General features: G+C 44.0%; 2 protein-coding genes across 3 annotated transcripts in view; both read right to left on the minus strand.

Moving 5' to 3' along the window:
* The window catches only part of SWAP70 (switching B cell complex subunit SWAP70), a 41362-nt gene extending 36136 nt beyond the window's left edge, over positions 1-5226 (minus strand). For both annotated transcript variants that reach the window (XM_059825856.1, XM_059825855.1), the window contains exon 1: positions 5111-5226. In XM_059825856.1, the coding sequence (XP_059681839.1) occupies positions 5111-5209 (99 nt within the window). In that variant the 5' untranslated portion in view covers positions 5210-5226. The remainder of the gene's footprint in view (positions 1-5110) is intronic.
* Positions 5227-14167: 8941 nt separating this feature from the next.
* WEE1 (WEE1 G2 checkpoint kinase) lies at positions 14168-24366 on the minus strand. Its single transcript, XM_059825802.1, has 11 exons — positions 23812-24366; positions 21193-21401; positions 20609-20675; positions 20353-20525; positions 19286-19407; positions 18474-18620; positions 18000-18095; positions 17833-17918; positions 17434-17604; positions 17198-17343; positions 14168-14686 (listed from the first exon to the last, which is right to left on the minus strand). Exons 1-11 carry the CDS (start codon positions 24364-24366, stop codon positions 14536-14538), a joined length of 1923 nt encoding a protein of 640 aa, XP_059681785.1. The 3' UTR covers positions 14168-14535.
* Between the last annotated feature and the right edge of the window lie 1227 nt (positions 24367-25593).

Here is a 25593-nt window from a genome sequence, read left to right on the forward strand (position 1 = left end):
TTTACTTTATTTATGGCCAGTCTCAGGCTGCTTTACCTGGAGCACAGATCTCCAGCCCAGCTCTACTCTGCTACAGCTAGTCCCATCTACGCTTCCATTTTCCAAAACATTGATCTTCCGAAACTTTAAGCACGTGTTGAATTGTTACCATCTGAGTAGTTCCATTTAACCTTCTCCGTAAAAGTGATCTGCGTTTCTAAAGGGAAAAGGAAAATCTGCTAGACTACTTATTGCTCAGTGACAGAAATTTGGCCCAGGTGATAGTAGGAGCATTACCAGGGCAGACTAATCCTACAGCGGCTATTGTCAGTTTCTTCAGTACTTTCTTCTTTTTCTTTTCTATCTTTCAGGGGGGTCTTCTCCCTCCCCCGTCTCTTTTTAAGATTTTAAAATGTTGGCATTGCAGATCCCAGTAGGTCCATTCAGTGGCTTCGTGTGAATTCTTTCCAAGACATTCTTGGCTCATCTCTCTCTGACATCCATGTCAGCAGCTAGCCAGCCAAAATAAGGTTACTCAGAAGTACTTTCCCTTTTCCTTTTTTGACCAGCGTGGAAACCAGCATCATATATGCCCCTTGTCACAGGCACAAGGTCTTTTTAACCAGGGTCCATCTTAAGCATGCAGTTTCTTGCATCACAGCATCTCCAAGGTACAGCTTCCTTACCCACTCATGTATCAAACACTCCATTCGGGGTCTCATTAACATCATGGTTAGTACAGCAATCTTTCCCAGTCAAGACGAGTGTATTCAAGCCCGGCCTCCAGCAGCTCAGGTTCCTGATGCTAGTGCCCTTCACCCACATCACCTCTCCATTCTTTCATTTGCTCCCTTCTCCCTTGGGCACTCACAGACCCCTTGTCACCGTTTTCGACAATCTCACCTTCATTATCAGCACATCCCCTTTGGGGATCCCCAGTCACATACTGGTGCCAGCCTGCATCTGTCCAATTGCCAAGGGAATTGCCTTTCTGCCCTGCAACTCCCAGCCCTTAGGAAGAGATCCCAGTAAACATCCTCCATCTACTGCACCTTTCTTCTACATCTTCCTTTAAACCAGTTGACAAAACCTCAAGGACATAGGTTAAATGGGCTGCTGATCCAGTGGCAGCTGCTCCTCTCAGGTGCAGTATCACGGCCCTGTTGTTTCCTAATGCCCCCCCTTTTGGTCTACAAGCTGCCTTGGTTTGCCAGCTCTTCTGGAAGAGGGGCATCCCTCCCCTCGCACCTTACAGACACAATTCCTCATGGCTACCTAATACAAACGCTTCTGAGCCCCGTTAATAACGTCAGAGTACAACTCTCTCATAGTGAGTCATAATGACTAATTTCCTACCATCCTTCAGTGTTGTACAAAGTCAATTGTCCAGCTGGGGTCCTGCCCACTCGTCACAGGCTCTCAACCCTTCCAGTGCCTTGCTACATTGTTCGAGGTCTTCCTCTCTGTTCGGACCATCCCTCTTGCCCCTGATTACACCATTCTTCCTCTTCCCACCAGCCACTGACTTCCCATTTAGTAAAAAGGCAAAACAAAGATAAGAGGTATAATAATCCTGTAACATCCCAGATACGATTAAAGACCGGTTTAAACTTTCTAAGCCTGACTAGTAACTTTGGTTACCCACATATTATGGGCCTGAATGAGACCGTATTTTCATGAGGTGCTCACCATCCATGTCCTGCAGAGATCATGCCAGGAAACCAAGAATTTGAAAATCCACCCCAGTGGTAGCACACAAAACAAAACAAGAACAGCCAAATAACCCCATTGCCTAAGCAGAGACAAGTCACAAAGCAATATAAGGAAGAGCTTCCAGACAGAGTGTAAAAACTAATCGGTATGTATTCTTTCCAAGATCCAATCATACACACATAGTACAAGGAGTACTGCTGGCTGCTAAGTATAACTACATTTAAAATCTCAGTGTTTCAAGGTCTGGATGAAAAGCAGATTGAATGTTGGCACATTACAGAAACTTTTAAAATACATCAATTTTAAAATTGCAGATTGCAAGAAAGATTAAATTGGATTTAAATATAGGAAAGCAAGTATTTTCATGTAGCTCGTGCTTGAACCACAACAGCAGCTATAACTGCATACACAGAACTTATACTTTAGCCTTGCTATATCATTGTTTGAAAGTGCTGAAACACACTGACAAAATAATGATTGTGTCCATATTTAAACGTGTAATTTAAGAACAGAATACACAAATGTTTCTGCTGATGTAGAAAAAAGAGTAAGATCTGCAGCCAGCATAACAGTAGAACTTCTGAAGATTACCGATTAGGGGGGAAAAAAAAAAAAAAAAATCAGTGCATACTGGAAGAAGATAATATTCGAAATTACACAGAGGACTGATTTGACTGTCTCTTCTCTCAGCAGCTCAGACCATATACAAAAAGATACAAATGGTAAAAGACATTTCATTAAATCCTTACTATTCCAAGCAAGTCCCAGTTTTTTTCCTCCAAGCGTTTGCTGTTTCTCCAGACTACAAAACAGACCCAATTCACTCACCTCCATCCCTTTGCTCTAGATACATTAAAAACAATGTGTGATGTAAACCCTTCACAGTAAGGCCTCAGCTACATGACACACATTAATTTTTCTCACAGTATTTAATGAAAATTATTTATTTTTATGGAAGGCTCAAAGATCACGTCTAGGTAAAGAAACCAGAAATCACTCTAACAAGCAACATGTCATACTTAGGACCTTCTGTGCAACATGATGGCAATACCTTACTGGATTATACAACTCAAAGATCCATTGTCAGTAAATTATCTTATTGAGGAGGGAAGAGGTCAGCAAGTTACAACACTGCATGCTGTTCTCAGAAAACAAATAGGTTTTTACCATTTTTTTTTTATAACAGGAGTTTCACTACATTATTAAACGTATTTTTCTAATGCCACAGGTCTCTACTAAACCATTTATCTCCAAGCCCCATCTCTCCATTTTATAGGGGTGCTATATCTTCCCCATAGTAATGTGGATGAGAAATACTTTATTGTGAAATACCTTCCTAGTACAACATAGCCCTAAATCAGTCAGACAGGAACTTCTGTTTTGCTGTCCTGCCTACCCCCTTTCTGCTGCATCGATGTGAGGCTACTGCCATAACGTACACCTTTTCTCCCCAGTAGGACTATCAGTTTGACACCACATTCATCATTTGCCACAAAAAGTCTATGGAAGAACACCCTCTACCACTTCCTGTGTTTCCTGAAAACTAACTCTTGGTGGCCACAGGAGAAGGCAGCAGCCTCATTTCAAACTTGTTTCTGCATTCCCAGATCCCCCACTTGACACTTCCCTCGGGAGCCTTTATATCACAGACAGAACTGCACAGACCCACACAGAACCACTTTTTCTCATCCCTTCTCTCTCACAAACAGAATGAAATATCAAAACTGTTTAGGAAAATGCTTGAGGTAACAAGGGGACAAGTTTAATTTCCCCTCTCCTTTTTATTTTTTTACCTTTTTAAACACAAGCGTTTGTGTATATGGGGCTCTAATAAGACAGCAGAGCACGACAATACAGGTAATTGTGCTTCAGTTTGGAAATACAATCGCTGCTCTAATCCACCAATGTCAGTCAATGATCTTAGAGAAGAAGTGCTGACACCTCCATCAGAGCAAGCCATTCAAGCCCACTAGCATCCTGGCTGCTTCTTTAGCCATTTAACTCACCCCAGCACCTATGCGATCACAAAAGCTTCTTCACCAACCAGCAGGCCGACATGTGCTGCAGACACACCTCCAGGGTGACTGCACTGAGCACACAAATCGTGGCAGCACACACAAGGTGTGGTAGCGTGACAGGAAAACAGAAGTCCTTTAGAAAGCGGGACAATAAAAAAAAGCCTCTCTGCAACCTACTTCAGTTAGTCCTGCAACACTAATACGCACTTTCATGACACCACCTGTAAAAGACCTGGGACCTGCACACACTTTGAGCTTGAGCTCGCAGTCAGGTCTGGCCTCCTGCCTGACTCCTGCCCCACAGTCACTTCTGGCCAAATTAGGCTGTATCTCACAGCCTGATTACCCTGAGCTAAGAAAAGGAGAAGAGGAACAGGCTGCTTGCAGCACGTTGGACGTTGTGGACATTTAGTACATAATGCTGAAAACGAAGTCCATTAGCTACTGACCACGCTTGAAAATACCGCCCGCAGCACGGCCGCTCTCGTTTGCGGAGTTAATCCCACAAAGGGCGCAAACTTCAGCTAACTGTTGTGACGGACACAACTCCAGCATTCAGTACAAGGACCCACAGTCTCAAGTGTCAACAGGTGTTGCATTCTTTTTCAAAATATTTATTTAGCCAGATTCCTGCTATTATTCCCAGGCCAAGATGGTCCCATAAAGCAGGGCCAAGACAGGACTGGATTCAGCAAGCTGCCTAAGAGCTCTTTTAAGAGCACAAACATTACTTCAGCATATAATCTAAGGAAAGAATGGCACAGTTGGAGCCTCTTGACTAATTCTCCTGTTTATATCCAAATAAGAGAGCACTGTGGAACCTCTCTCTCCCCTTGGCAAGCTATGAATTTCACTTGGACGCAGCCAATCCCTATAGATGAAACCTTGTGGCTACCCCACAAAAGATTTTGGCCAGAAAGGGTACCAAGGACACGCGGTTGAAAGCGGACCAGAAGCACAACAAGGGTTTGTGCATTGACATCTCGGGTAGGACGAAGTGCTTGCCTGGGCAGAATGAAAATAAGCCTCCCTGAGCACGAGGAAGTGCCCTCACAAGCCTCCCGTGGGATACAGGCGTCCAGGAACCACAGTGACTGGCAACGCCGTGTGACGAACAGCAGCCTCAATAGAGAAAATGCAATTCACAGCCCCCAAGCGAGGTTCGAAAACGGGCGGCTGTGTCCCCTTAGCTGGCCCTGAGCGTGACCACCTCAGACAGGCCCCCGGCCGAGCACCCCCATGTCCACCGTGAAGGCGGCCGCGGGGGACAGCCCAAGCCCGTGTCACGGCCTCTCACACCCATGGCGGCAGCCCCTCACACCCACATCGGGCCCCGGCCCCACACCACGTCCCCTGGGCTCGCCACCCCGGGCCGGGCCGGGCCGGGCCGCCCCACTTGCCTTCAGCTGGGACTTGGAGACCTTCCCGCTGCGGTCGAGGTCGAGGGCGGTGAAGGCGTGCCAGATGGACTTCAGCAGCTCCTCCTTGAGGCCCACCATGGCCGGCCCGCCGGCTGCTGCCGCGCCGCTCCCGCCGCGGCTCCCGCGGCCGCTCTGCCTTCGCCTCGCCCGGCCCCGCCGCCGCCGTGCCCGCCCCGCGCCGCCCCGGGGGGCGGGTGCCCGGCCCTGCCCGGCTCCGCAGGCGCCGCCCCGGGAGCCGCGCGCGTCCCGCCTGCGGCACAGGCCGAGGGGCCGCGCGGGGGCCGGGGCGGCCTCAGGCGCAGGGGCGAGCGGGAGCCTCGCGGGGTGCGCCTGAGCTGCCGCGGGCAGGGGCAGGGGTGGCCCCCGCGAGGCACCGCCTCAGCAGCGCGGGCTCCACCGCCCCTGCAGGGGGCTCCGTGCCCCAGCCCGCAGCGGTTCTCGCAGGGGGCACGGCCCGCTTGTGGCGGTAGGGTACGCTCCCGGAGAGAGAAGAAGCCTTCCTCGTAGGCTGCGTCGGCCCCCGCAGTTTCAAAAAGCAGCTTGCAACGAAGGCTGCGTACAGCTGGAGCCAATGCCTTTCAGTCAAAAATAGCGGGGGGGGGGCGGCTAAACACAACTTCACCGCTACTTCCAGAGCAGGGGTGGTACAAAGCACAGTCACAGGGAAGAAGTTTTGTTGTTGGGATTTCTGAGGGGGTTGTGGGGTGGATTTTTTCTGTTAACTCCTCTTAAATGCTGTGGGTTCAGACTATGCAATGGTGAGAGCAGCTGCTGTGGGAGGACGGCGGCTGTCCCCCCCCTCCTCGTGCTTTCTCGGGGACCCCTCAAGGGTATTTCTCCGCTCGCAGTACGGTGAGTTGTGTCGAGGCCAAAGTGGCAAGAGGGTAATGCCGCAGCATACCTTGCACCTGAGGTAAATCTGAGGTAATTGACAGCATGCAGCTCATGATCAAGTTACAGTTTCATTTTCATGGATTTTAAGCAGAACCATTAAGATCCCAAATTCAAGACATGTAACAAACAAGGGAAAAAAAGAGTTTTAACTTTTGTCCAGTTTTAGTTTTCATTCAACTGCATCATCAGAACAAAAATAGCACTCTGCAAGTGCAATAGTTCTGGCAGGTACAGCAACATGACTGGTTTGCACCAGGTGGTAAGAAAGGCACTCAGACTGAAGTACCACTTAAAACGCCGTTTATTGGAGCGAACACTATAATGGAAAGGACGGTATAGACCATCTTACATTCCTTCAGGTGCTGGGAACCCTGAGCCATGCAGCATCAACCAGGTCTCTGATCAAGGCACAGCGTGTCACACAGATCCTGCCTGTGGGAAAGCGACACCATTTTCATCATTCAAGCTATTAGCAGGATTTTCTTACAAGGAAACAACTCTATACATCGTTTCAACTGCCCAACAGAAAGGATGTTCTCAGAACCTCTTGCTGCATTTTCAGACACAGGGCAGGCCACGCAGGGGGTATAACCATGGGTACCAAGCCGGAGTTGCCCGCAGGCTCCTCTGGTACAATCAACCGGGTAAATTTATCCCACGGCTGCGGGACACACATGGCCCCGCGTGGGCCTGGAGGCCAGGCTGGATGGGCAGCGCAGCACAAGCTGAGTAGGCACAGGCCTAACTTACGTGGATCACTAATCCTCAACGTACAATGGTCTCCTGGTCAGCATCACTACAGATGAGCAGGCAGTGAGGTCCACTGTAGGAAGTACTTTTAACTCTCATACGTGGTAATTCATAAAATGAGTTTTCTGTATGTGGGAAATTGGAGACTAGAATCATCCAGAGATTTTCGGTAATTTTTATTCTTTAGTGACTTCTCTAAGCTTACAGCAAGCAACAGAAATACCCTAGCAATGCTGAGATGTCGTAGTTTCTCAGTAGCACAGTGAATAGTCAAAGACAACCTGCCTTACTCACCAGGCATATCCTAGCAGCCTTTTTCCCCTCATTTTTCTTAACCTTTTTCTCCATAGTTTATTCAGGACTTTGGAATCCACAAACAATTATTTATGCTCCTTCCTCAAGAGGGATGGTGTGAACTATACAATTAATATCAACAACTAATTGGATTAAATTTTCTAATGAACCTGATTTACTAACATTATAGCTGTTAATATTACCAGAAACATCTATCATCTTGAAATACATTAGCATTTGTCCAATTTGACCACAGCTATTCCACTTAAGGAGGAAAGAAGCAACTTTTGTATATGCAGATAACCTAAAAAACTTACCTGGTAGCTGAGCAACCACAAGGTCACCAATAAATACAGAACATCCCTATTAATGTGCATTAAAATACAGTTAGGTTCTGTGAAATGTCACTGAGGAAAAGCAATTAATACAGTTCACACATGAATCTCCTCATGGCAGGGACTTAATTTCTGTTTTGAAGAGAGCTCAGTGATTTTTGGCAGCTCATTTTTATAAAAACAACAGAGTGGAAAAATGAAATTAAAACAAAATGCCCCACAAAGTAATTGTAAAAAAACCTGTGCGCTTCTCTTCATTCTTTTTGCTGGCTTCTGTTATTCCTGATTTAAATGACATGCTAAAATCCTTTGCCAGAACAGGACTTGTTTTCCACTAAGAATATAAATAGTTCCGTTCAGGTCAATATGTTAACTGTCCATGCTTAAATGTTTCATTACAATGAGTAATTTATATAAGCCTCAGCTGCTCCAGCTTTTGGTAAGTTAATCAAAAGGATACTGTCAAGTTATGCATAAAACTAGTACATTATTTTATATAGACATACTCATATTTAAATTAGGTGTTATAGGATTGAACTAATTGAGCAAAACCAGTTAAACTGAAGTTCATATGCACACATAAACTTGCTGTTGAACAAAACCTTTGTTTTTTATACTGACCCAAAATAGCTTTAACAAAGTTACAGGACTAACTGCATCCACACCCAAAGCGTGAGTTATTTTAAGCAGCTCTTCTGTTTTAACATGCTAGTCTGGATCTTTGCTTATCAAAGCCTTTACATTCTACACCTCTGAAGACAAGATTGACATATAATCCATAGAACGTTAATTAACAGCGATCACACTTAACCTTTATAGCACTACATAAACTCTAAATTGCTCGCATGGTACAAAAGTAAGTTCTGACGCAACTTAACATACTTCTGCTTTTCTTGAATGTTGTCTGAGATCTCAGCAACTTTATTTTAGAACTGTGCTTATTCTAATCTTGTTTGCTCACCACAGTTAAAAACATGGCCGAAGGGTGGTGAGGAGATCAGGGAGGGAAAACTGGCTCACGGTCTCATAGAGTGACTCACACTTGCAGGAAGAAGCTTTAGTTAGACCCTGCTGAGGCTCAGCCTTAAGAGGTCAATCACTTTTCTCTTCCTCCTCCCTGCAGAAGCTTAATTACTCCTTGTTATCCAAATAATAAGTATTTGTCAGGGAGGTTCTAACCAGAGGAAAGATTACGCATTTGAACTGTTACTAATTTTGTTTTATGCCACTGAGTCAGTTAAACTGCCGTCAAGGAAAGAATTCAGACACATCAGCAACTCACAGTTTTCTGCTCATTGTTAGCCCAGAGAAAATCTTCCTGAACTGTGGCTAGACCAGTTATTTTCATTCTCCACAGGAAAACTAAATTGAAGCAAACAGAAATTGAAGACCATTAAGCCAACTTTATAGCAAACTGTTTCCAGTATCTGCCATTTCCCAGCGATGTTTCAGTAGAAAAGAAAAACTAAAGCAGATGCCAGTGTTCATGATCAGTGTGTTACAGTTTCTGAAACAGACTAGTCCCACTGTAAAACATCTCAAGGAGGCATTGGAGGACATAAGTATAGTTGACATTATATAGTCACCCAGTCCTCAAGCCATTTGAAGAATTTGTTTTTTCTATTATTTTTAAATACTTCTAAAAGTTTTATCTCTGGCCTTATACACATGCCTCAAACATTCTCACGGAAACTATGTAGAAATCAAGCATGAAAATTATTTTAGGTGAAATAGGAAGCAGCATTAGATGCTGAATCAGAATGGCAGCTCAGTCTCTCCTACAAAAAAAGTTATTTTTTCCATTCAGTTCTAAGACTTCTAGAGCAATCTTTAAAGCGATTCCAGCAAAGCACACTTACTTTACTATAGTTTTCTGCTATTTATACGCATATGCACAACACATGCATTTCTAGTCAAATTTGACAAAAGAAACATAATGAAGAGGTAAAATAAAGCATTAGGTGACCTTTCAGTTCCTCCCTGGTAACACACGTCTTACTCTACACTTGTAGCTGATAAGGTGTTTCTCACCAAGTTACAGAACTCACTGTAGAACAGAATACCACAGATACCTCCTTACTTGCAGAAAGGAAGAGGAAATTAAACCTCAGGTGTGTACTGCAGTAACCACCTGATACCATGTTTTGGGATGGAAACTGGAGAGAGAAAAGGTCAATGGAAAAAGCTGTTTAAGCAGGGTTAGTGTAGAAGACTCAATCAACATTGACTCAGTGTCTACATGACCAAAAGGAGATTAAAATCACATTTGCTAAGGCATGGAACACATACCTGGGGAGACTCTACCCTAAACATCTTAACACCTAAGTAGCTGAGAGTGAAAAGAGGCAAGAGCAAACAACTGCAGAGGTAGGAAGATCACCCAAGGTTGGTGAGACTACTAAAGGTTGGGAATAGGAGGTATTTCTCCTGTCCCCCCCATCCCTATCCTGCAGAACACCTTGCCTAAAATGCTTTCATTAGTGGTGCATTCTGTCATCTGTAAATCAATAGATGAACAAGATCTTCTCCATCAGGATGCAGGCTGAACGCACCGAATCCTTTCCTGTACATAAATGGTAATTAAGTAAGAGTAGCAGTTTTTACGTCCATTAGCCCACCTATCTGGCAGTAACCCTAGGGATACATAGAAGATCATTAATTAGAATTAGGCCAGTTATTCTGCTTCCATCAAGAGTCAAACAGAGAAATAGGTTTAGACCAGCATGATTATTCAGATGTCATGCCCAATATTGATGCTGAATGTTATAAGGGAGTCAAATGGCTGGCAAAAGTAAGATTTTTGAAACCAGTTCTTCAGATTTTTCAAGACTATCCAGAATATCAGATAATTTTTAAGCACGTACAACCTCAGATCTCTTCACAACAGTAATAAGTTGCTTCCTGTTTAATTAGGCACAGCAATATTCTCTCCTCAGGGCACCTCCCTTTCCCCTACCCCAATCCATTATACTTTGGGAAAACAGCATCTTCATCCAATTCCAACTGTTTAAACAGAAGCAGAACCTTAATTTCCTGTGTGCTGTCCTGCCCAGTCACTGCTTCTTCCTGCTTTCTCTCTGCAGTGGTTCTTGCGAGGAGAACCTATGTATCAGCTCAGCAGCCTCCAACAGGGTGAGGGGGTGGGGGAGGGGGGGCTGTTGCTCGAATGATTTCCATGGTTCACTGAAAGAAGGTCAGGTTCAGGCCGGGAACGGCCCTGCTTTTGACTCTTGCTGGCCATTGCTTTAGACCCGAGTCCTCAAGCACAGCTGTAGCAGGCATATTCATAAGTAGCACACATGCACAGATTTATTAAGCATGCATACACGTTATATACCAAATCACATATATGGTGAAATCATGAGGATGCCTTTTCCAAGCCTACAGAACCAATGGGGTTGGTGCGGATGAAGAAATAAAAGTCAATGCTTACCTGAGGCTACTGCTGGCAAGACTGCTCAATCACTACTGCAGAACAAGGCAATGATTTCTGACATTCAGGGTCGAGTGTCATACTCGCACTTTAAAGACAAAAATTTTGTGCACAGTTGACTATTTTGTCCAGCAGGTGTTGCTGGAGACTACAAAACACATTAAAGACACGGTCAAGCTGGTCAGCTTTTGGTAGGTGGTCAAACAACGCATGGCGCTCCCCCTCCCAGTTCAACAAGAATAGGGTGACCAAGTATACTTTTATTCATGAAACTTAAATTTAACTTATAGTCTAAAGTAATGCAATCTATGAAATTGAAATCCTATTTTCAAATGTACAAGCAGTGCCTACCTCCATTTCTAGGTGAAGGTAAAGCTATAACTTCATAAAAAAGCCAAGTAAGTCAGTAAGGTTTTCAGGTTCTACATCTTACTAATTCAGATCCATCCCAACTAAAATAAACCATGTTATTAGGCTTGTGGTAATCAACAGCTTATATCTGGGGGGGTCAGGGAGGGGAAGCAGGAAATCAGTGAGCTGGTAGGACAAAGTCAGGTTGGATGGGGCTCTGAGCAACCTGATCTAGTTGAAGATGTCCCTGCTCATTGCAGGGGGGGTTGGACTAGATGGCCTTTAAAGGTCCCTTCTAACCCACACCGTTCTATGATTTTATGACACTTGGAAACTGAAAACAAAACCCACAAAAAACCCCCCCAAAAAACCCTAGAGAAATGCTGTATATCAACAGCTTAGCAAAAACAAAACAAAGAGACTAAGATGACCTTAGTAATTCTAGCTGGTTAACCCTGTATGAATTCATGGCAAAAACTGCTGGGAGTTTGATATGCAATCTATGAAAGTAGAACAACAATTTCTAGTTATGCTACATTTTGCAAGAGGCTAGTAGCTGCTGCTTCTACCTGAAAACGTGGCTTGCTTAACTACACGCAAGTTTTGCCCAAATGTTTTTGCAATAAATTTGTAAACTACCAAAATTACTGTAAGATTGTTTCTATTAAAAAAGAAAACCCCTTCAACATCAGTAAAAATAGATACCACTTCTCACTCAGCAAGCATCTGAATCATGAATTCGTGGATGCTGGGGCTAGGATTCTCAGCCTCACCATTGGCCTCAGGAAAGCTTGTGGGCTCGGCCCATCGATCCAGCCTGTCCACATCCCTCTGCAGAGCCTTCCGATCCTCAAGCAGATCAACACTCCCACCCAACTTGGTGTCATCTGCAAACTTACCGAGGGTGCACTTGATCCCCTCATCCAGATCACTGATAAAGATCTTAAACAGAACTGGCCCCAATATGAGCCCTGGGGAACACCACTTGTGACTGGCCACCAACTGGATTTAACTCCATTCACCACCACCCTTTGGGCCCAGCCATCCATTTTTTTACCCAGCGAAGAGTGCACCTCTAACAAGCCTACAGAGCTACTGTGCATGGCTTGTTTGCGCAGGAATACTGATGTTACAAGCCTCTGAAAATGAGTGATGCAAGAGCACATAATTATCATATGTAGAACAAATTTATTTACACTATAGGGGAAGAAAGGCTTACTATGTTTGTTGATCCCCCACCATATGACATTTATGACTGTTTAGAAGCATGCTTCAAGGGAGGTCTCATTTAGCGCAGACAAACATTAAAATGCTGCAACAAAACCATAGGTGGTATTCTAAGTTCTCTCACAAACAAGACAGGACTATCATACAAAGTAAAAACTTAAAGGTATTCCAGTCTATTAATTTTTACCTAAACCAAGCCGCTGAATTTCATTGTGATACATGGATAGCACCGAGACCTCTTAGAAAGGAAAATACTTAGCAGTCTTAATTTGCTAATTGCAAAGTTAAAATTTATGATAGTCCATTCAATTCACATACAGCTTCTCCGATAGTCACCTACAACTCTTTAATACAGCGATGTAAAAGCTTCCCAATACAATAATCTATTAAGCCTTTATTAATTTTACTGTATCTCTCTTCTTTACGTGAGGTAAATACAAATGCATAAATATTTTGCATCCACGCCACTGAACATGCTGTTATTGTGTTCCCTAGGCTATTCCAATTCCTCCCAACTTCTAAATAAGCAGTTCTCTTCCCATTCTCAGCAATTCAGGAGTTTTCCTCCTTACCTCAGACCCAGGTCTGTCTTCACATAGTTTCATCTAGTCCTCCACCTTCACAGTCATGGGTTCCACTTCAAATCTTCCAGGGGCTTCATCTTTCCAACATACAGTACCATTTCTGAAGCTGTTCAGACAGACTGTGGTGCTTCTCTCCTAACGTAACTATCGGCGAGTAGGTTATCTCAGTCCCACTCTCATGAGAGGGAATCACCAGCATTATGCAGGAGCAGGAAGCAGATCTAATCAGGACTTGCCATAGTATATTCCTGACTGAACATTTTATTTCCACAGCTATAGAATGAAATAAGTGTTAGACAATATTAAACAAAACATTTAACTTTAATATTCAAATTCAACACTAGTAAGAACAAATAGAGCACAAATGGGCAACATTGTTTAAAATTAATGAAGAGACAAGCCAGTAATTAGAAAAGTTCTGTTTTTCAGCAACATCTGTCAGCCTAGGTCCAACATCAGTACAGGTTCTGACAGCCACATTCTGTCCATTTTGGACCTTAAAACTGAATAGTTAAGCTTTGTCTGTTGGCATCTCAGGCTGCAGTTTCAGTATAGTATACTATAAGCACAGTCAAACTTATGTACATAAACAATGAAGAACAACCTGAACACTTAGACTAAACAATTATTTACAAGTAATCCAACATTAAAAAAAATATACAATAGCCTCAAGAATAGACAACTGAAATGAATACCAACATTTAGAGAACCTTATTAGAAAGAATTAAAAAACATCAATAGCCAAGACATTAACAATTGCACTACACTAATACAGAGTCCAAATATTAAATTGGTGCATTATTTCACAATGCACTAGCTTTGAGAGAAAAATGCTGCCTTCACTAAAATGCAGCTTAGATTTGTTTCACGTAATTGTTTTAACAAGAAGCCTATTAACACAATAATGATTGTTTTAATGCTACAGTTTACAGCGAGGACAACAAACTAAAAATAGCAGCAGTTCCACATGGCACTTAATTCCACAGGTTTCTAAGCTGTGGTTTATGCAATGCCTACAAAGTGCTCCCAGTTGAATATACAAATAAAATTCACAATAAGTCTACCTGACATCAGGTACACTGAATGTAGGTGGCCTTAAAGCCTCTTTCAAAATTTATTCCCCTCTGCTCCAAAAAAAATTCAGTAACTATGAAAGCAAGGCCCCCTCCCTCCCTCTTAAAGATCATTAGGGATATTACTTTTTATTACAATGCTGTAACACTACAAAGCAGCACACCACTATAGTGGTTAACCCTGGGATGATGTAACATCTAACAGTGTAACTGAAAGGCTTATGGATTAACATCCAGGATCCTCTATAGACAAAATAGTAACTGAGTCCATTAACTCAAATGGTTAATACAGCTAATCAGCCATATTGTACAAGTAAAAACCCAGAAGCAATTCCTGTAAAACTAGTGACACTGATCAAAGACAGGAGAAGAAACCAGGAATTGAATGCTTCCTTCAATTCCTTAGACTGCAGTCTGGCAGAGATGCTATAGCCATCCTCAGTAGTTCTTTTAGACTTCATAGTTAGTATATAGTAAGACTAACTGAGCGGTTCATTTTCTTTCCAATGAGTCGAGAGGGTCTATTTTGTGTCGTAGATCTAGTTGTCATTCTGTCAGTGAACAGTGCTCGCTCCTCAGCTGCGGCCTTTGCCATCTGTGCCTTCTTCAGCTCTCTGCAAAACATAGAGTCACACTTACGCAATGGTATCACTAAGGACTACAGACGTATCACAGCAAGAGCATTTCAAATGAATTACAGCAGTTCAGAATTTAAGACCTGCCATCAATTTAGGTCATACCAAGACCACTATCATTCGCATCTACCTGTTTACAACCCAGAGGACAAAAGTAGGATGTTCATTACTTGTCTAGATGTTCTTTGTTTTCAAAACAAGGGAAGGAAATGACAAATTCACACAACTCAGTCAGATTTTGAAATCCAGCCTTTTATAAGCAGTTCAACACTTCAATTACCAGAACACGGCAGGATGCTCTATGAACCGTATGATAAATCACTGAAGAGCTTATTACTGAGGTTTGCCCAAGTGAAGCATTCAGCCACAACTGAACTTCTGTGGAAGATTCAGACAAACAGACACAAGCTTAGATGAACACAGATGAATGTAACTGGCAACAGACAACTCAGGAAGCGTACTTTTCCTTTTGCATACCCACATCAAAAGCTTATCACCACCTAAATCTTCTTTGCTCAACATAAAAATTTGAGCCCAAAACTGCAAGGTTGTGTCACTGAAGGTAGCACAGACTGCTGTCCCCGTGCAACATTCTGTCAACTGTTCTGTTTCAGAGAACTACCAATACTCAGTCTGAGGACAAAGTTAAATAAAACTCAGGATAAAACTATGAAATAGTCTGACTACAGAGCAAAGTTACCTTTATCAATGGTTTCCCCACACACCCCTTTTCTCGTTTCCTTAAATGCTGACATATGGGTAAGTGTAAAGATTCCCCCCATACTCTCTTCCTTCTCCTACCCCAAACTATACCTCAAAGAATTTTCTTTACCATAAGAACTAGTATTTGTAATCTCATTTCGCATCTGCACACCAAAGCAAGTTTAAATTTTACAAGCTTGCTGCGTATTGGTGTAGGTGTATTTAGTTTTAAGTTACATGTTTGGTTTAAATAAGCTACTCCCATTCTTGTAAGCCAAAGTATTAATTCATTAACACCGTGCCCCATCTAATCCTCCCCACATTCTCACTGCGTCCCTTCACTGCAAGAGAATGCAATCAATTTTCAGTCATCTTCCCTAAAGATTGAATGTCAGTCACAAATGCACACACGTGTGCACACCCACCCACCACACCATTACCAGGAAATTAAGTTTTACAATATACTTCCATTCTTCCCTAGAAGTCTAACCTTGAATTCTTCCTTCCTCTGGACAACACAGTAGAAAAGCTGAGTTTCCTTACAAAGATGCCTTTCACTGATGATAACTTATATACACAAGTGGTATCTTAAATAGGTCAAACACAGGAGTGTTAGAAAAACAAAATAAAACAGAATAAACCAAAAATACCTACCTGAACAATTTTTATGGAACACTATCCCAACACAATGTTAAAAATTAGTGTCAATAAGTGTTCTTTTTAAATCGTTCTTGGATTTACAGTTATAAGCATGTACCCTACTTGTTGCCAGGCCAGAAGCAGTCTTCACAAAATATTAGCTTTGCCAACTTCCCCTTTCACATGATACAAAAATACGTTGTCTTTATACAAGGCAAGCAAGTTACCTCAGCAAATCTGTCCTTGAATAACCTGCACAAACTATCAAATTATTCTTTCTGTAGTCAGTGTAATTCATAGGAAGATTATAAAGATAACCATCTGAAATGGCAAGTCTGGCTACATTCAGAGTGTAGCAATGGCAAGATAAGCAGATAGCGATGGAGAGAATCCAAACGCAAAGTTAACATCTTAATTCAAAACGAGCCAGTCAGAAAGTAATCGTTGTTCTATATTCCCTCATAAAAGCCTGCCTATTACGCTTAATACGTGCAAAGTTAACTCAGTGAAAGATTCAGATGATTGCTTCTTAACTTACTAACTCTTTCTCTGAAACTTAAGCAGAAATCAGACTTTCCTAAAGGGAGTCTCTTCTTCAAAGCTTTAATTCAGAGTTGAGTGTTTGAGCAAGGGGTAGGACAAGAGGAACTCCCGATACAAATGATTCTCTGGTAATCTAATAACACTGCTGTGTACAAGTCAAATTAGTCCAAAACCATTCCTCATATGCCATTTCATTTAAGTTCAAAACAGTTCATTTAAGTCACGTTTTCCAACATGTTTCCATGTACAGATGCCCTAGGAAAACAAACACAAACTCAAATAATACAGACTCAAGTTACAATATACATGTCACAAAAGTATGCATTATGCTTGAAACATTTTTTAAAAACTGTAATGTTTTGTATGCCTTGAATACTAATAGTGTAGTTGAGATTCCCTTAGAGTGTTCAAGAAGTTCCTTCTATGGAGAAAGTTCTTTTTAAAAGAAGTTACATAATCCACTTTGTACTCTCAGGTATGTACATGCATACAGATTTGCAGACCTCCCACAGAAACAAGGACGGTCCTACTTTATCATCACTCTACTGTCATATGAAAACCCATTAGAAATGAAGTTATATTTAAGGACCCCAAGGAACTACTTACTTCTGCAAGAGTGAGTTTTTGAATTTTTCAGCATTCAGTTCTATCCGGAGCTGCTCTGCGCTCTTCTTTGCGGCAGAAAGAAGCACTGAATGCTTGACTAGTGCCACAGCTGAAGGCCTTTTTTCTGGATCAGGATTAATCATAACCTTGGAAAAAAGAAAATAAGGCATTCTAGATAAGGCCAGTAATACAGTAAATTACACTAATCAGTGAGCCACTAGTACAAGAACTCTTACTTTTAGTAAGTCTAGTAATTCTTGAGAAAGCACTTGTGGTATTCTAGGTAGTTTTCCTTGTCGAATTTCATGCCATTGGTCCCCATTAGTTGGAAGTGGTTCAGCCCCAGCAGCACAGACAACAGTCAGAGCAAGAGCAAAAATATCTGCTTTTGGCAAATGAGTGTAGTTCTTGAAAAATAAAGAAAAATAAATTTACTACACATACCACCCGGTGTAAGAAGAAATCTAACAGACAGCTAAACTATTCAGCACTGAACAAATCCACATTATTACATTCCCGTTTAAGTACTACCAGTATTTCTCCTCCAGCAAGGAGGCTGCAGACAGCAACTCATTACTCTAAAGAAAACACCATGCAGACCTAACATCACTATTTCCCACAAACAGAACAGTTACCTCTTGTAGGACTTCATTTGCCAGAAAACGGCTATCACCTTCCTCCACTTGTGGACTAGATACTCGAGTTACATGACCAAGGTCACCTGCAAAAAGAAACAAAAGTAATTTTTCAAAAGACAAATAGACAATGCAATTCTTTTAAGCGCGAGTGTGCTGCTTCTCACCTATTTTAAATATGACTCTATCAGATGACCAGTCATCATCATCACCTTCTTCTGAAGTTGTACTTGGGACTGATGTCCTAGATATGAAAATATTACCTGAAAAAGAACAGAATTGTAAAAAAAAAAAAAAAAAAAAAAAAAAAAAAAAAAAAAAAATTTAGCCACACAAAAGTTTTACTTGTATACATATCCAGTTCATAGAGCGAGAAACTAGAGAAACTGTAACTTATTCTATCTGGCCTCTCTGCTGGGAGGGGAGCCAAGTGTTATGCAAGTAAAGTCATTTACATAAAAAAGACCCAAGATAAACTCAACAACAGTTTAAGTTTGCTTTTATAACTGGCATCTTTGTACAGCTATTTAGAACTTCAGTAAGAATTTACAGTTAGTAAGGTGTGGCTAACTGCTCATTTTTCTACAGCAGATTAAATTGAGGAATTTGTCAATACAGAGTAAAGCAGTTTACAAACTTACTAGGCTTGATATCCATGTGTACCAGCGACATTGAATGAATGTACTTTAAGCCCCGAGCCACCTGAAGTAGCAGGTCCTTCAGTTCTGGTTCAGTAAAATAACGCATATTCCTGTAATTTTCACTTATGGCATCTGCTAAACTGCCACCTAAAACAACATTAAAGAAAACAACTAATTATTTTACATCCAACAGTTGACAAAGTAATGACAACTTGCTTCCAGAAGTACAAATGGTTTCCAGAATTAACAGTGACTATATCACCAAGAACTTGCTGATGATACATAGGAAGTGTAAAATCTAGTGCTGTATCCCCTCTTTATAGCCATGTAATATAATAAAATTATTTTTCTGCTGTAGTTGCCATGCAAATTAACAGGATACCAACACAAGGGAAAAGACCTCTCTCTCTCTTCCAAATCTCTGGCAGGGTATCAACAACAGCAAAAAGCTTCAGAAATCAGGTCCACCTCCCTTTTTAAAGGAAACTCTCTGGTAATTTTCTCTGTTCCAGCTTGTACTATTGTACAGAAGAAAGAACAGCTTTTCTGCTCGCAAATGCCTCACTGTACTTCCAATATTCTTGAACACTTAAGACTTTGTCTGCAATTTTGTATAGTTTTTGATTCATATATCTGATATGCCTTTTCCAACAGAAAGGAACATCAGACACATTTGAGACAACGATGGTATGAGCTATGCATAGGGCAATCAATTCCTAACCAGCGCTAGGGATTTGTAAGGATACCTGTCTATCTTCAAAAATTAGAATTTTTTGAAAGCAAGTTCAGAACAAGCGATAAACTTCACTTACCATTGCAATATTCATTCTGTATAAGCATATGATCATCTTCTGCCCATGCAGAGTAGTATCTTACTACGTGAGAATGCTGTCCCAGAACTGCATGCGCATAGACCTCTCTTAAAGCATTTTGCCTGTTACAGTCACAAAAAATAACAGCACACAAGAATATTATGAGGTGAAATTAGTCCAATTTCAGCTTGATAGAAATGCTTATTATAATATCATGCCCCTCTGCCAGCTCAGGTTTCTAATTAAAATCTTCATATTCAGTTCTGTAGCACCTTAAGATGAATTTGCATTTCTATCCAAACAGCTAAAATAATTTACATTGTATTAAAAGACTAAGTTTATGGAACATCAAAAAAACAGATTTTGTTGCAGGTAATTCTTGAGGGAGCTGCCACTTCCATTACATACTTTCCAACCAGCAGCAGCAGCAAGCTTTGAGAAGCATCGCCGAAATTTTAGGAAAAAACTGATTATGATCGTAAGCCAGGAGCATGACTGAACTCAGCTTTCCTAATTTCTTGTGTGTAAGTCTGGTATGCAATTCTGAGCAACTCAAACTTGTGGAGTTTTATATTATAACTACTAGAACAGTGGGGGAAAAAGTCACAAATCGCAGGCTCGTTCACAAATGCCAAAAAATACGCCAAAACTGACTTAACTAATCTGCACGTCACTCAAGTTGACAAGGATGAAGACCTAGTTGGGAATATTGCTTTTCTTTCGTATCTCAAAGGATCATCACTGCGGTTTATTCATATAGTCCCTCCTGCCATTAATGCAAGTAAGCATTAGTCTTACTTTCCAGATGAGAACAATCTGTTTCCAAACAGAATATTGGGACAAACGTCTGCCAGGAGAAAGGCCAAGCAGCCTTTCCTCCCCAGTACTGCACAATGTTCAGGAAAAAAAGAGAAGTAAAATGACTTCAAAATCGCATCTGTTTTACATTTAATTCATGTATATTTATACTTTTCTCTTAAACGCCTTCTCTAGACGCCAATACAGAGAGACATGGGAGGAAAAAGCACCAAGAGGTGACTTAACTTTTAATAGCAGGAAATACTCACTCATCTACTGAGCCAGCTAAGGGTTTCTTGGATCGCTTTATTGCATAAATACAGCCATCAAGCCTCTTCACACATTTAAACACAGAACCGAATTCACCAGATCCAATCTTCTCCAACTCATGAAATTCGGTTGCATACCGTGACTTCATATTACTTTCTGTTATTGTTATCCTCTGCAAAGATTAGAAAGGAAAATACTTTGATCTGCAGATACACAAACTACCAAACTTAGTATCAAGTTGTAAAGATTAATTACCTTAGCAGGTCTGATAGTTTCATCTTCAGGCTCTCCATCACTTGCTTCCATGTCTTCTCCACAAGAGCTGAAATTCACACCAGTTACTTCGCAGAAGTACTATGGCTTAAGTAAACTTAAAACTTAAGTCTAGCAGCTGATGATTTTTCTGAGATCTAATTCTCTCATTCTACCCAAGTTTAGTTTAACTAATTGAACACTAGACATGTGTAAGCACAAAATCGTAAAATAAAGGTACCATGCTAATATAATATCTTTGTCATTTCTTTCTTCATGTTTCATACTAGTATTTAATGCGCTTTTCCCTCCTCAAGAAAAGACTGTGTGCAAGCTCATTCAGTCAGGTAAAAAGACTGTAGGGCACAGCCTAGTCTATCCTCTCTGTAAACTAATCAAAAGATCCAGTGCTAAACGGTTATTTCATAATATCATGCATCTCAAAGCAGATAGCTTTTAAAGTATCTTATGCATCACTAACAGATTTGCAAGGAAAAACGCTTTCATAGAAGCAATTTGCAACAAACTTTTGCAGCTAAAAGTAGTTCTAAAGATAAGCTTAACAAAGGAAGATACAAATTACTCACTCATTCCAGTGCGTTCTCTTCCTCCTACGACAGTTTCCTTCAGAGTTGTGAAGGAACATGGAATCAGGAGTGAAGGGATTGATGTTCACATGAGGTGTTTGCCTAATATCTTCTTCTTGCTTCTCTGATTTCCCAACATTCATAAATAGAGAGCCCCCTCGAAGTTTGACTGAGCTGGAGCCTATTCCTTGTGCTTTAGAAAGCAAACTCTATTTAAAAAACAAAAAGAAAGGACAAAAAAAAAGAAAAGACAGTTATAGCCTCAATATTGCTTTAGACATAAAGAGTCAGGTCATGCTTGAAAGCCCTCATTACAGTATTGTCTAATCAAAGTTAGTGTGAGTTGTTTAAATACCTGCATTTCCATCAAAAAGAATTCCAAAGAAACTATGAGGCTTTACACTCCACACACAAATAGTTAAAGGAAACACTGAATATTAAAATAATTTTTAAAAGACAGCAAAGACTGTAAGAACAGTGTTTTTCTGTCTTTAATCACGTCATTGCCTAAATTTCTTGGGACAATTCTTTATCCGTGAAATGAACACAGATGAAACTCATGGACCATCCTTTGCTGTATCACCATGATTTTCACATACAAAATATGGAAGTTAGATCAGACATAGGAATTTATCTTTGCCGACTACAAACTCAGGTGGCAAGCTAAAAAAATAGCCAAATAAAAGATTTAATAGTGTTGGACAGATGCTTCTTCATGAACCTACAAAAAATTGCTCAAGAATTGACAGCATTGTTGCGCTGTCAGTTCAATATCCAAAACAGATCTTTTGGGTGGTAATTTGTCAGACCAGGCATTTTCCAGCTAAGTGATGAAACCTTTCCCAGTTAGGTAGGGAAGTTTGCACCTGAGTCTCCCACATCCTGGTGAGGATGCCAACCACTGACCTACTGGATTGCAAGCAGGAGTTTTGCCTTATCCTAGCAACACCTTACAAAGTAAAAATTGACATAACTAAAGCCACCACAGAGAAGGCGGCTCAATACTTAGGAATCTCACCTGCACTCCCCAAATCTGGACTCGATGAAGACCTTTAAGTCACTCTGCGTCTCAACACACATTTCAGTACTTCCACTGGATACCTTAACCAACTGATTCTTCCAGATTCCAAAGATAACCTCTCCAAGATAACCCGTGTAAAATTTGGGCACCTCATTTAAGAATTCCACTGAACCGCCGTGTTAAGAACTTGTTTTTAGTGTCACAACCCACAAGACTCTCGCATCTCTGAAGCATCTGCTCCTGACTCGGTACAAGATCAACACCAATTTTACTATTTCCAAACAGGTACCACTGATTTCTACCAGTGAAACCTCATTTGAGATGGAAGCTGTAAAAAACCAATTAACGAGGTTGCCTCGCACCTTAAGTCAGTTGTTTGCAATCTATTGTCTATAGATCCCTGGGAGATTATCCCCGGGGATCATCCCTGGATTACTTCTGAAAGGCTATGTGAAATGTAGTGAAGAAAGCAAGCCTATTATCACTAGATTTAAATTCACTATACAGTGTTTTACATGAGTATCGAGTTCAAAAGTTGAAATGCCTTTTAAAAGCCTGTTACTGACAGAGGTAAGAGCGACCTATCCCTTTAACCTTTCAAATCCGTCAGTTTAACAGCACCAGCTACTAAAATAGCCTTTTACATTTGATGCGAAAGCGTGCAGACACTGAACTTGCACTGGCATACGGTGCAACAACAGCAGTACTCAAACAACAGGTACCATTTTACAGACAGACACGCAGGAGCAAATTCCCATTCAAGCGTCAGCTTTCTGGTTATAGAGGTACAAATGCCCACACACTAAAATATTTTTTAAAGCGTTTAATAGTCTGGTTTCACCTTTTTGAAAATCTTGTCCACAAAATATAGCAAAAGCAGGGTACTTACATATTTATATATACAAATAATATATAAATAAAAAAGTCAAAGCCTATTTAGAAATATGTATTTTATACATAAGGCGGGACTGTTCCACGCCCCCACTTACGCTACGGGACAATGCACGACCGGGGGGCGCGGTGCTACTTTCGCCTCCCCCTTCGCCCGGGCCGCGGCCCGTCGGCAGCCCGCGCGGCAGCCCGTGCTGCGGAGCGAACCCGGAGGCGCCCGCCTCGCCCCCCGCGGCCGGGCCGCCCGCCGCCGGGCTGAGGGAGCCACGCGGAGAGGCGGCGCCTCCCCGGCCTTTAACGCGGCGCCCGCAGCCGCCCGCCCCTTCCCCGCCCGGCCCACCGGCGCGCGGAGCCCGAGCGGCCGGCCGGGCAGCGGCGCGGGCGGAGCGTCGCCCCCCGCGGGTTACATAACCGTAACGGACGGGCTGTGGGCAGGCCCCGGGCAGACGCCAAGTGGCCGTTGCGGGCAGGCGGGGTGGCGCAAGCGGCTCGCGGGACGGGCGGCGACCCCGCCGGCACCGCCCGCCCCCGGGCCCCCACCCCCCTCATTTCAACCGCCGCCCGCGGCCCTGCAGACCGCCGGGGGCGGGCCGGCCGCCGAGCCCTGCCCGGCCGAGCCCCACACCCCCCCTCCGCCCTCACCCCGGGCAGGCCGGTCAGGGGGCCCCGCGGTGCGGCGGAGCCCGGCGCCGGGGCGGGTGCCTCACCTTGGGGGTGTGCGGCGTGTCGAAGAGGCGCAGCTTGCGGAAGGTCTTGTGAGGCGGGGTGCCGGGGTAGTCGGGCACCGGCGAGCTGGGCTCCTCGCTCCGCAGCCGGTAACCGCTCGCTGCCGGCTGCGGCGGGGAGCGCCCGCAGTAGCGGCGGCCCTTGTAGGGGGGCGGCGGCGACGGCGAGCCGGCCATGAAATAGGCTCCGGGCGACTTCACCGGCGAGGAGCCGAACCCCTCCTCCTCCCACGAGTCCCCCTCGTCCGGCAGCGGCGCCGCCGCTGGCTCCATCTCCTCCTCCTCCTCCTCCAGCAGGGGCGGGTCGCCCCGCGCCGGGGTGCGAGCCGCCGAGAGCGGCGAGTCTGCCTCCTGGAAGGCCGAGTCCTCGCCGGTGCTGTTGCCGCTGCTGCCGCCTTCCTCCTCCTCGTCGTCCTCCTCCTCTTCGCAGTCGCTGTGGCCGCTCAGGAACAGCAGCTTCTGCCGGATCGGGGCGGCCGCCCGCCGGGCCGAGACCCGCCGCGGCGGCGCCGCCTGCTGCAAGCTAAGAAAGCTCATGGCGGCTCGCTGCGCGCCCCGCTCACGGCCGAACACCGGCCGCACCGCGCTCGCTGTCGCTGCGCTGCCCCGGGTCCCCTCAGCGCGCTACGCCCCTGGGTGCGGCGGCAGCTCCGCGCGGCGCTGCCCCCGGGCACGGCTCGCCTCGCGCTGTTCGGACTCCGCGGCTTTCCCGCGACCGTTAGTCACGTGGCGCGCACGCCAGCCAATCACGCCCCCCCACTCGGTTTGAAAACACAGAGGGCGGGGGCGGACCTACACACGGCCGCGTCACGGGGCGCTTTGGCGCGAACGCCGCGAGCGGTGCGGGCCGAGGGGGCGGGGTTCGCTACCCGAAACCAGCCCCGAGGCGGCCGCACGTACGTGTCTGCCCGGTGGGGCGCGGGCGAGGCGCCATCTTAGCCTGGGGGCGCGGCGCCGCCCAGCAGCGGCGGCGGAGCCCGGGGGACGGCCGGGCCGGGCCGGTACCTCCCGGGGTGCGGGCGTTGGGCGGGCCGCGCGCTGCCCTTCTGAGGGTGCAGCTTCCCGCTTCGCAGCAAGGCTGTCTTGCTCCCGTTTGGTTGCTAGAATAGAGTGCAAAAATCTCCATGTGCCGAAAACGACAACTCCTTTTAGGCCAGTTAAAGACGGCCTTTTTTAGCTAAGCCAAAAAATGAATACATTCCAAGTGACTCGGTTGACGTGATTTAAAACGCAGTCAGAAACACAGGAGCCTCAAACGCAGCACCCCGTGCTGTTAACGGTAACTCCTACCAGACACCTTCAAACGAACCAAAAGTCTCAGCACAGCAAACGTGATCTGCAGCAGATGCTATTTCTCAGACAGACCCTCTTCCTACAGATGCCACAGCTTTGCCTCGGCTTCATTTTCCATCTTGTACCACCTTGATGAAATGCAGCCCAACAAATAAACCCGCCAATCTCCCTCCTGTACCAAATCACCTTAAAATGAACCCCTTGGGTAACAAAGGTCCTGAAAAAAATAATTTTCTTCCAGCCACAGGAACTCCGAACACCCCAAAGAAAGCCAGGTGCGTATCCCAGTTGAGTTTCTCTCTGCTTCCGCAGGCTCTCCGGGCAGGCACACCCTCCCCTGGACACACAGGTAGCACCGGGGGCTTGCTGCCCTGAGAGCTGAGGGCACCTGCGATGCTTGGACCCTGCAGCACAGCCCCTCTTCTGTCAGCCCGTGCCCCCCGCCAGCCTCCCCTCCAAAGCCTCCCACCC

The sequence above is a fragment of the Gavia stellata genome, chromosome 17 (assembly GCF_030936135.1).
Source record: "Gavia stellata isolate bGavSte3 chromosome 17, bGavSte3.hap2, whole genome shotgun sequence".
Taxonomy (NCBI): Eukaryota; Metazoa; Chordata; class Aves; order Gaviiformes; family Gaviidae; genus Gavia; species Gavia stellata.

What these genes read in the sequence shown, in the direction of transcription:
- WEE1 (XM_059825802.1), bottom strand. Translation starts at nt 24,366, where the DNA reads ATGAGCTTTCTTAGCTTGCAGCAGGCGGCGCCGCCGCGGCGGGTCTCG. An exon ending in ACACGCCGCACACCCCCAAG is followed by an intron (nt 21,402 to 23,811) that starts GTGAGGCACCCG and finishes TTTTTTAAATAG; the next exon opens with AGTTTGCTTTCTAAAGCACA. An exon ending in AAAAACTCACTCTTGCAGAA is followed by an intron (nt 14,687 to 17,197) that starts GTAAGTAGTTCC and finishes TATGTTTTGCAG; the next exon opens with AGAGCTGAAGAAGGCACAGA.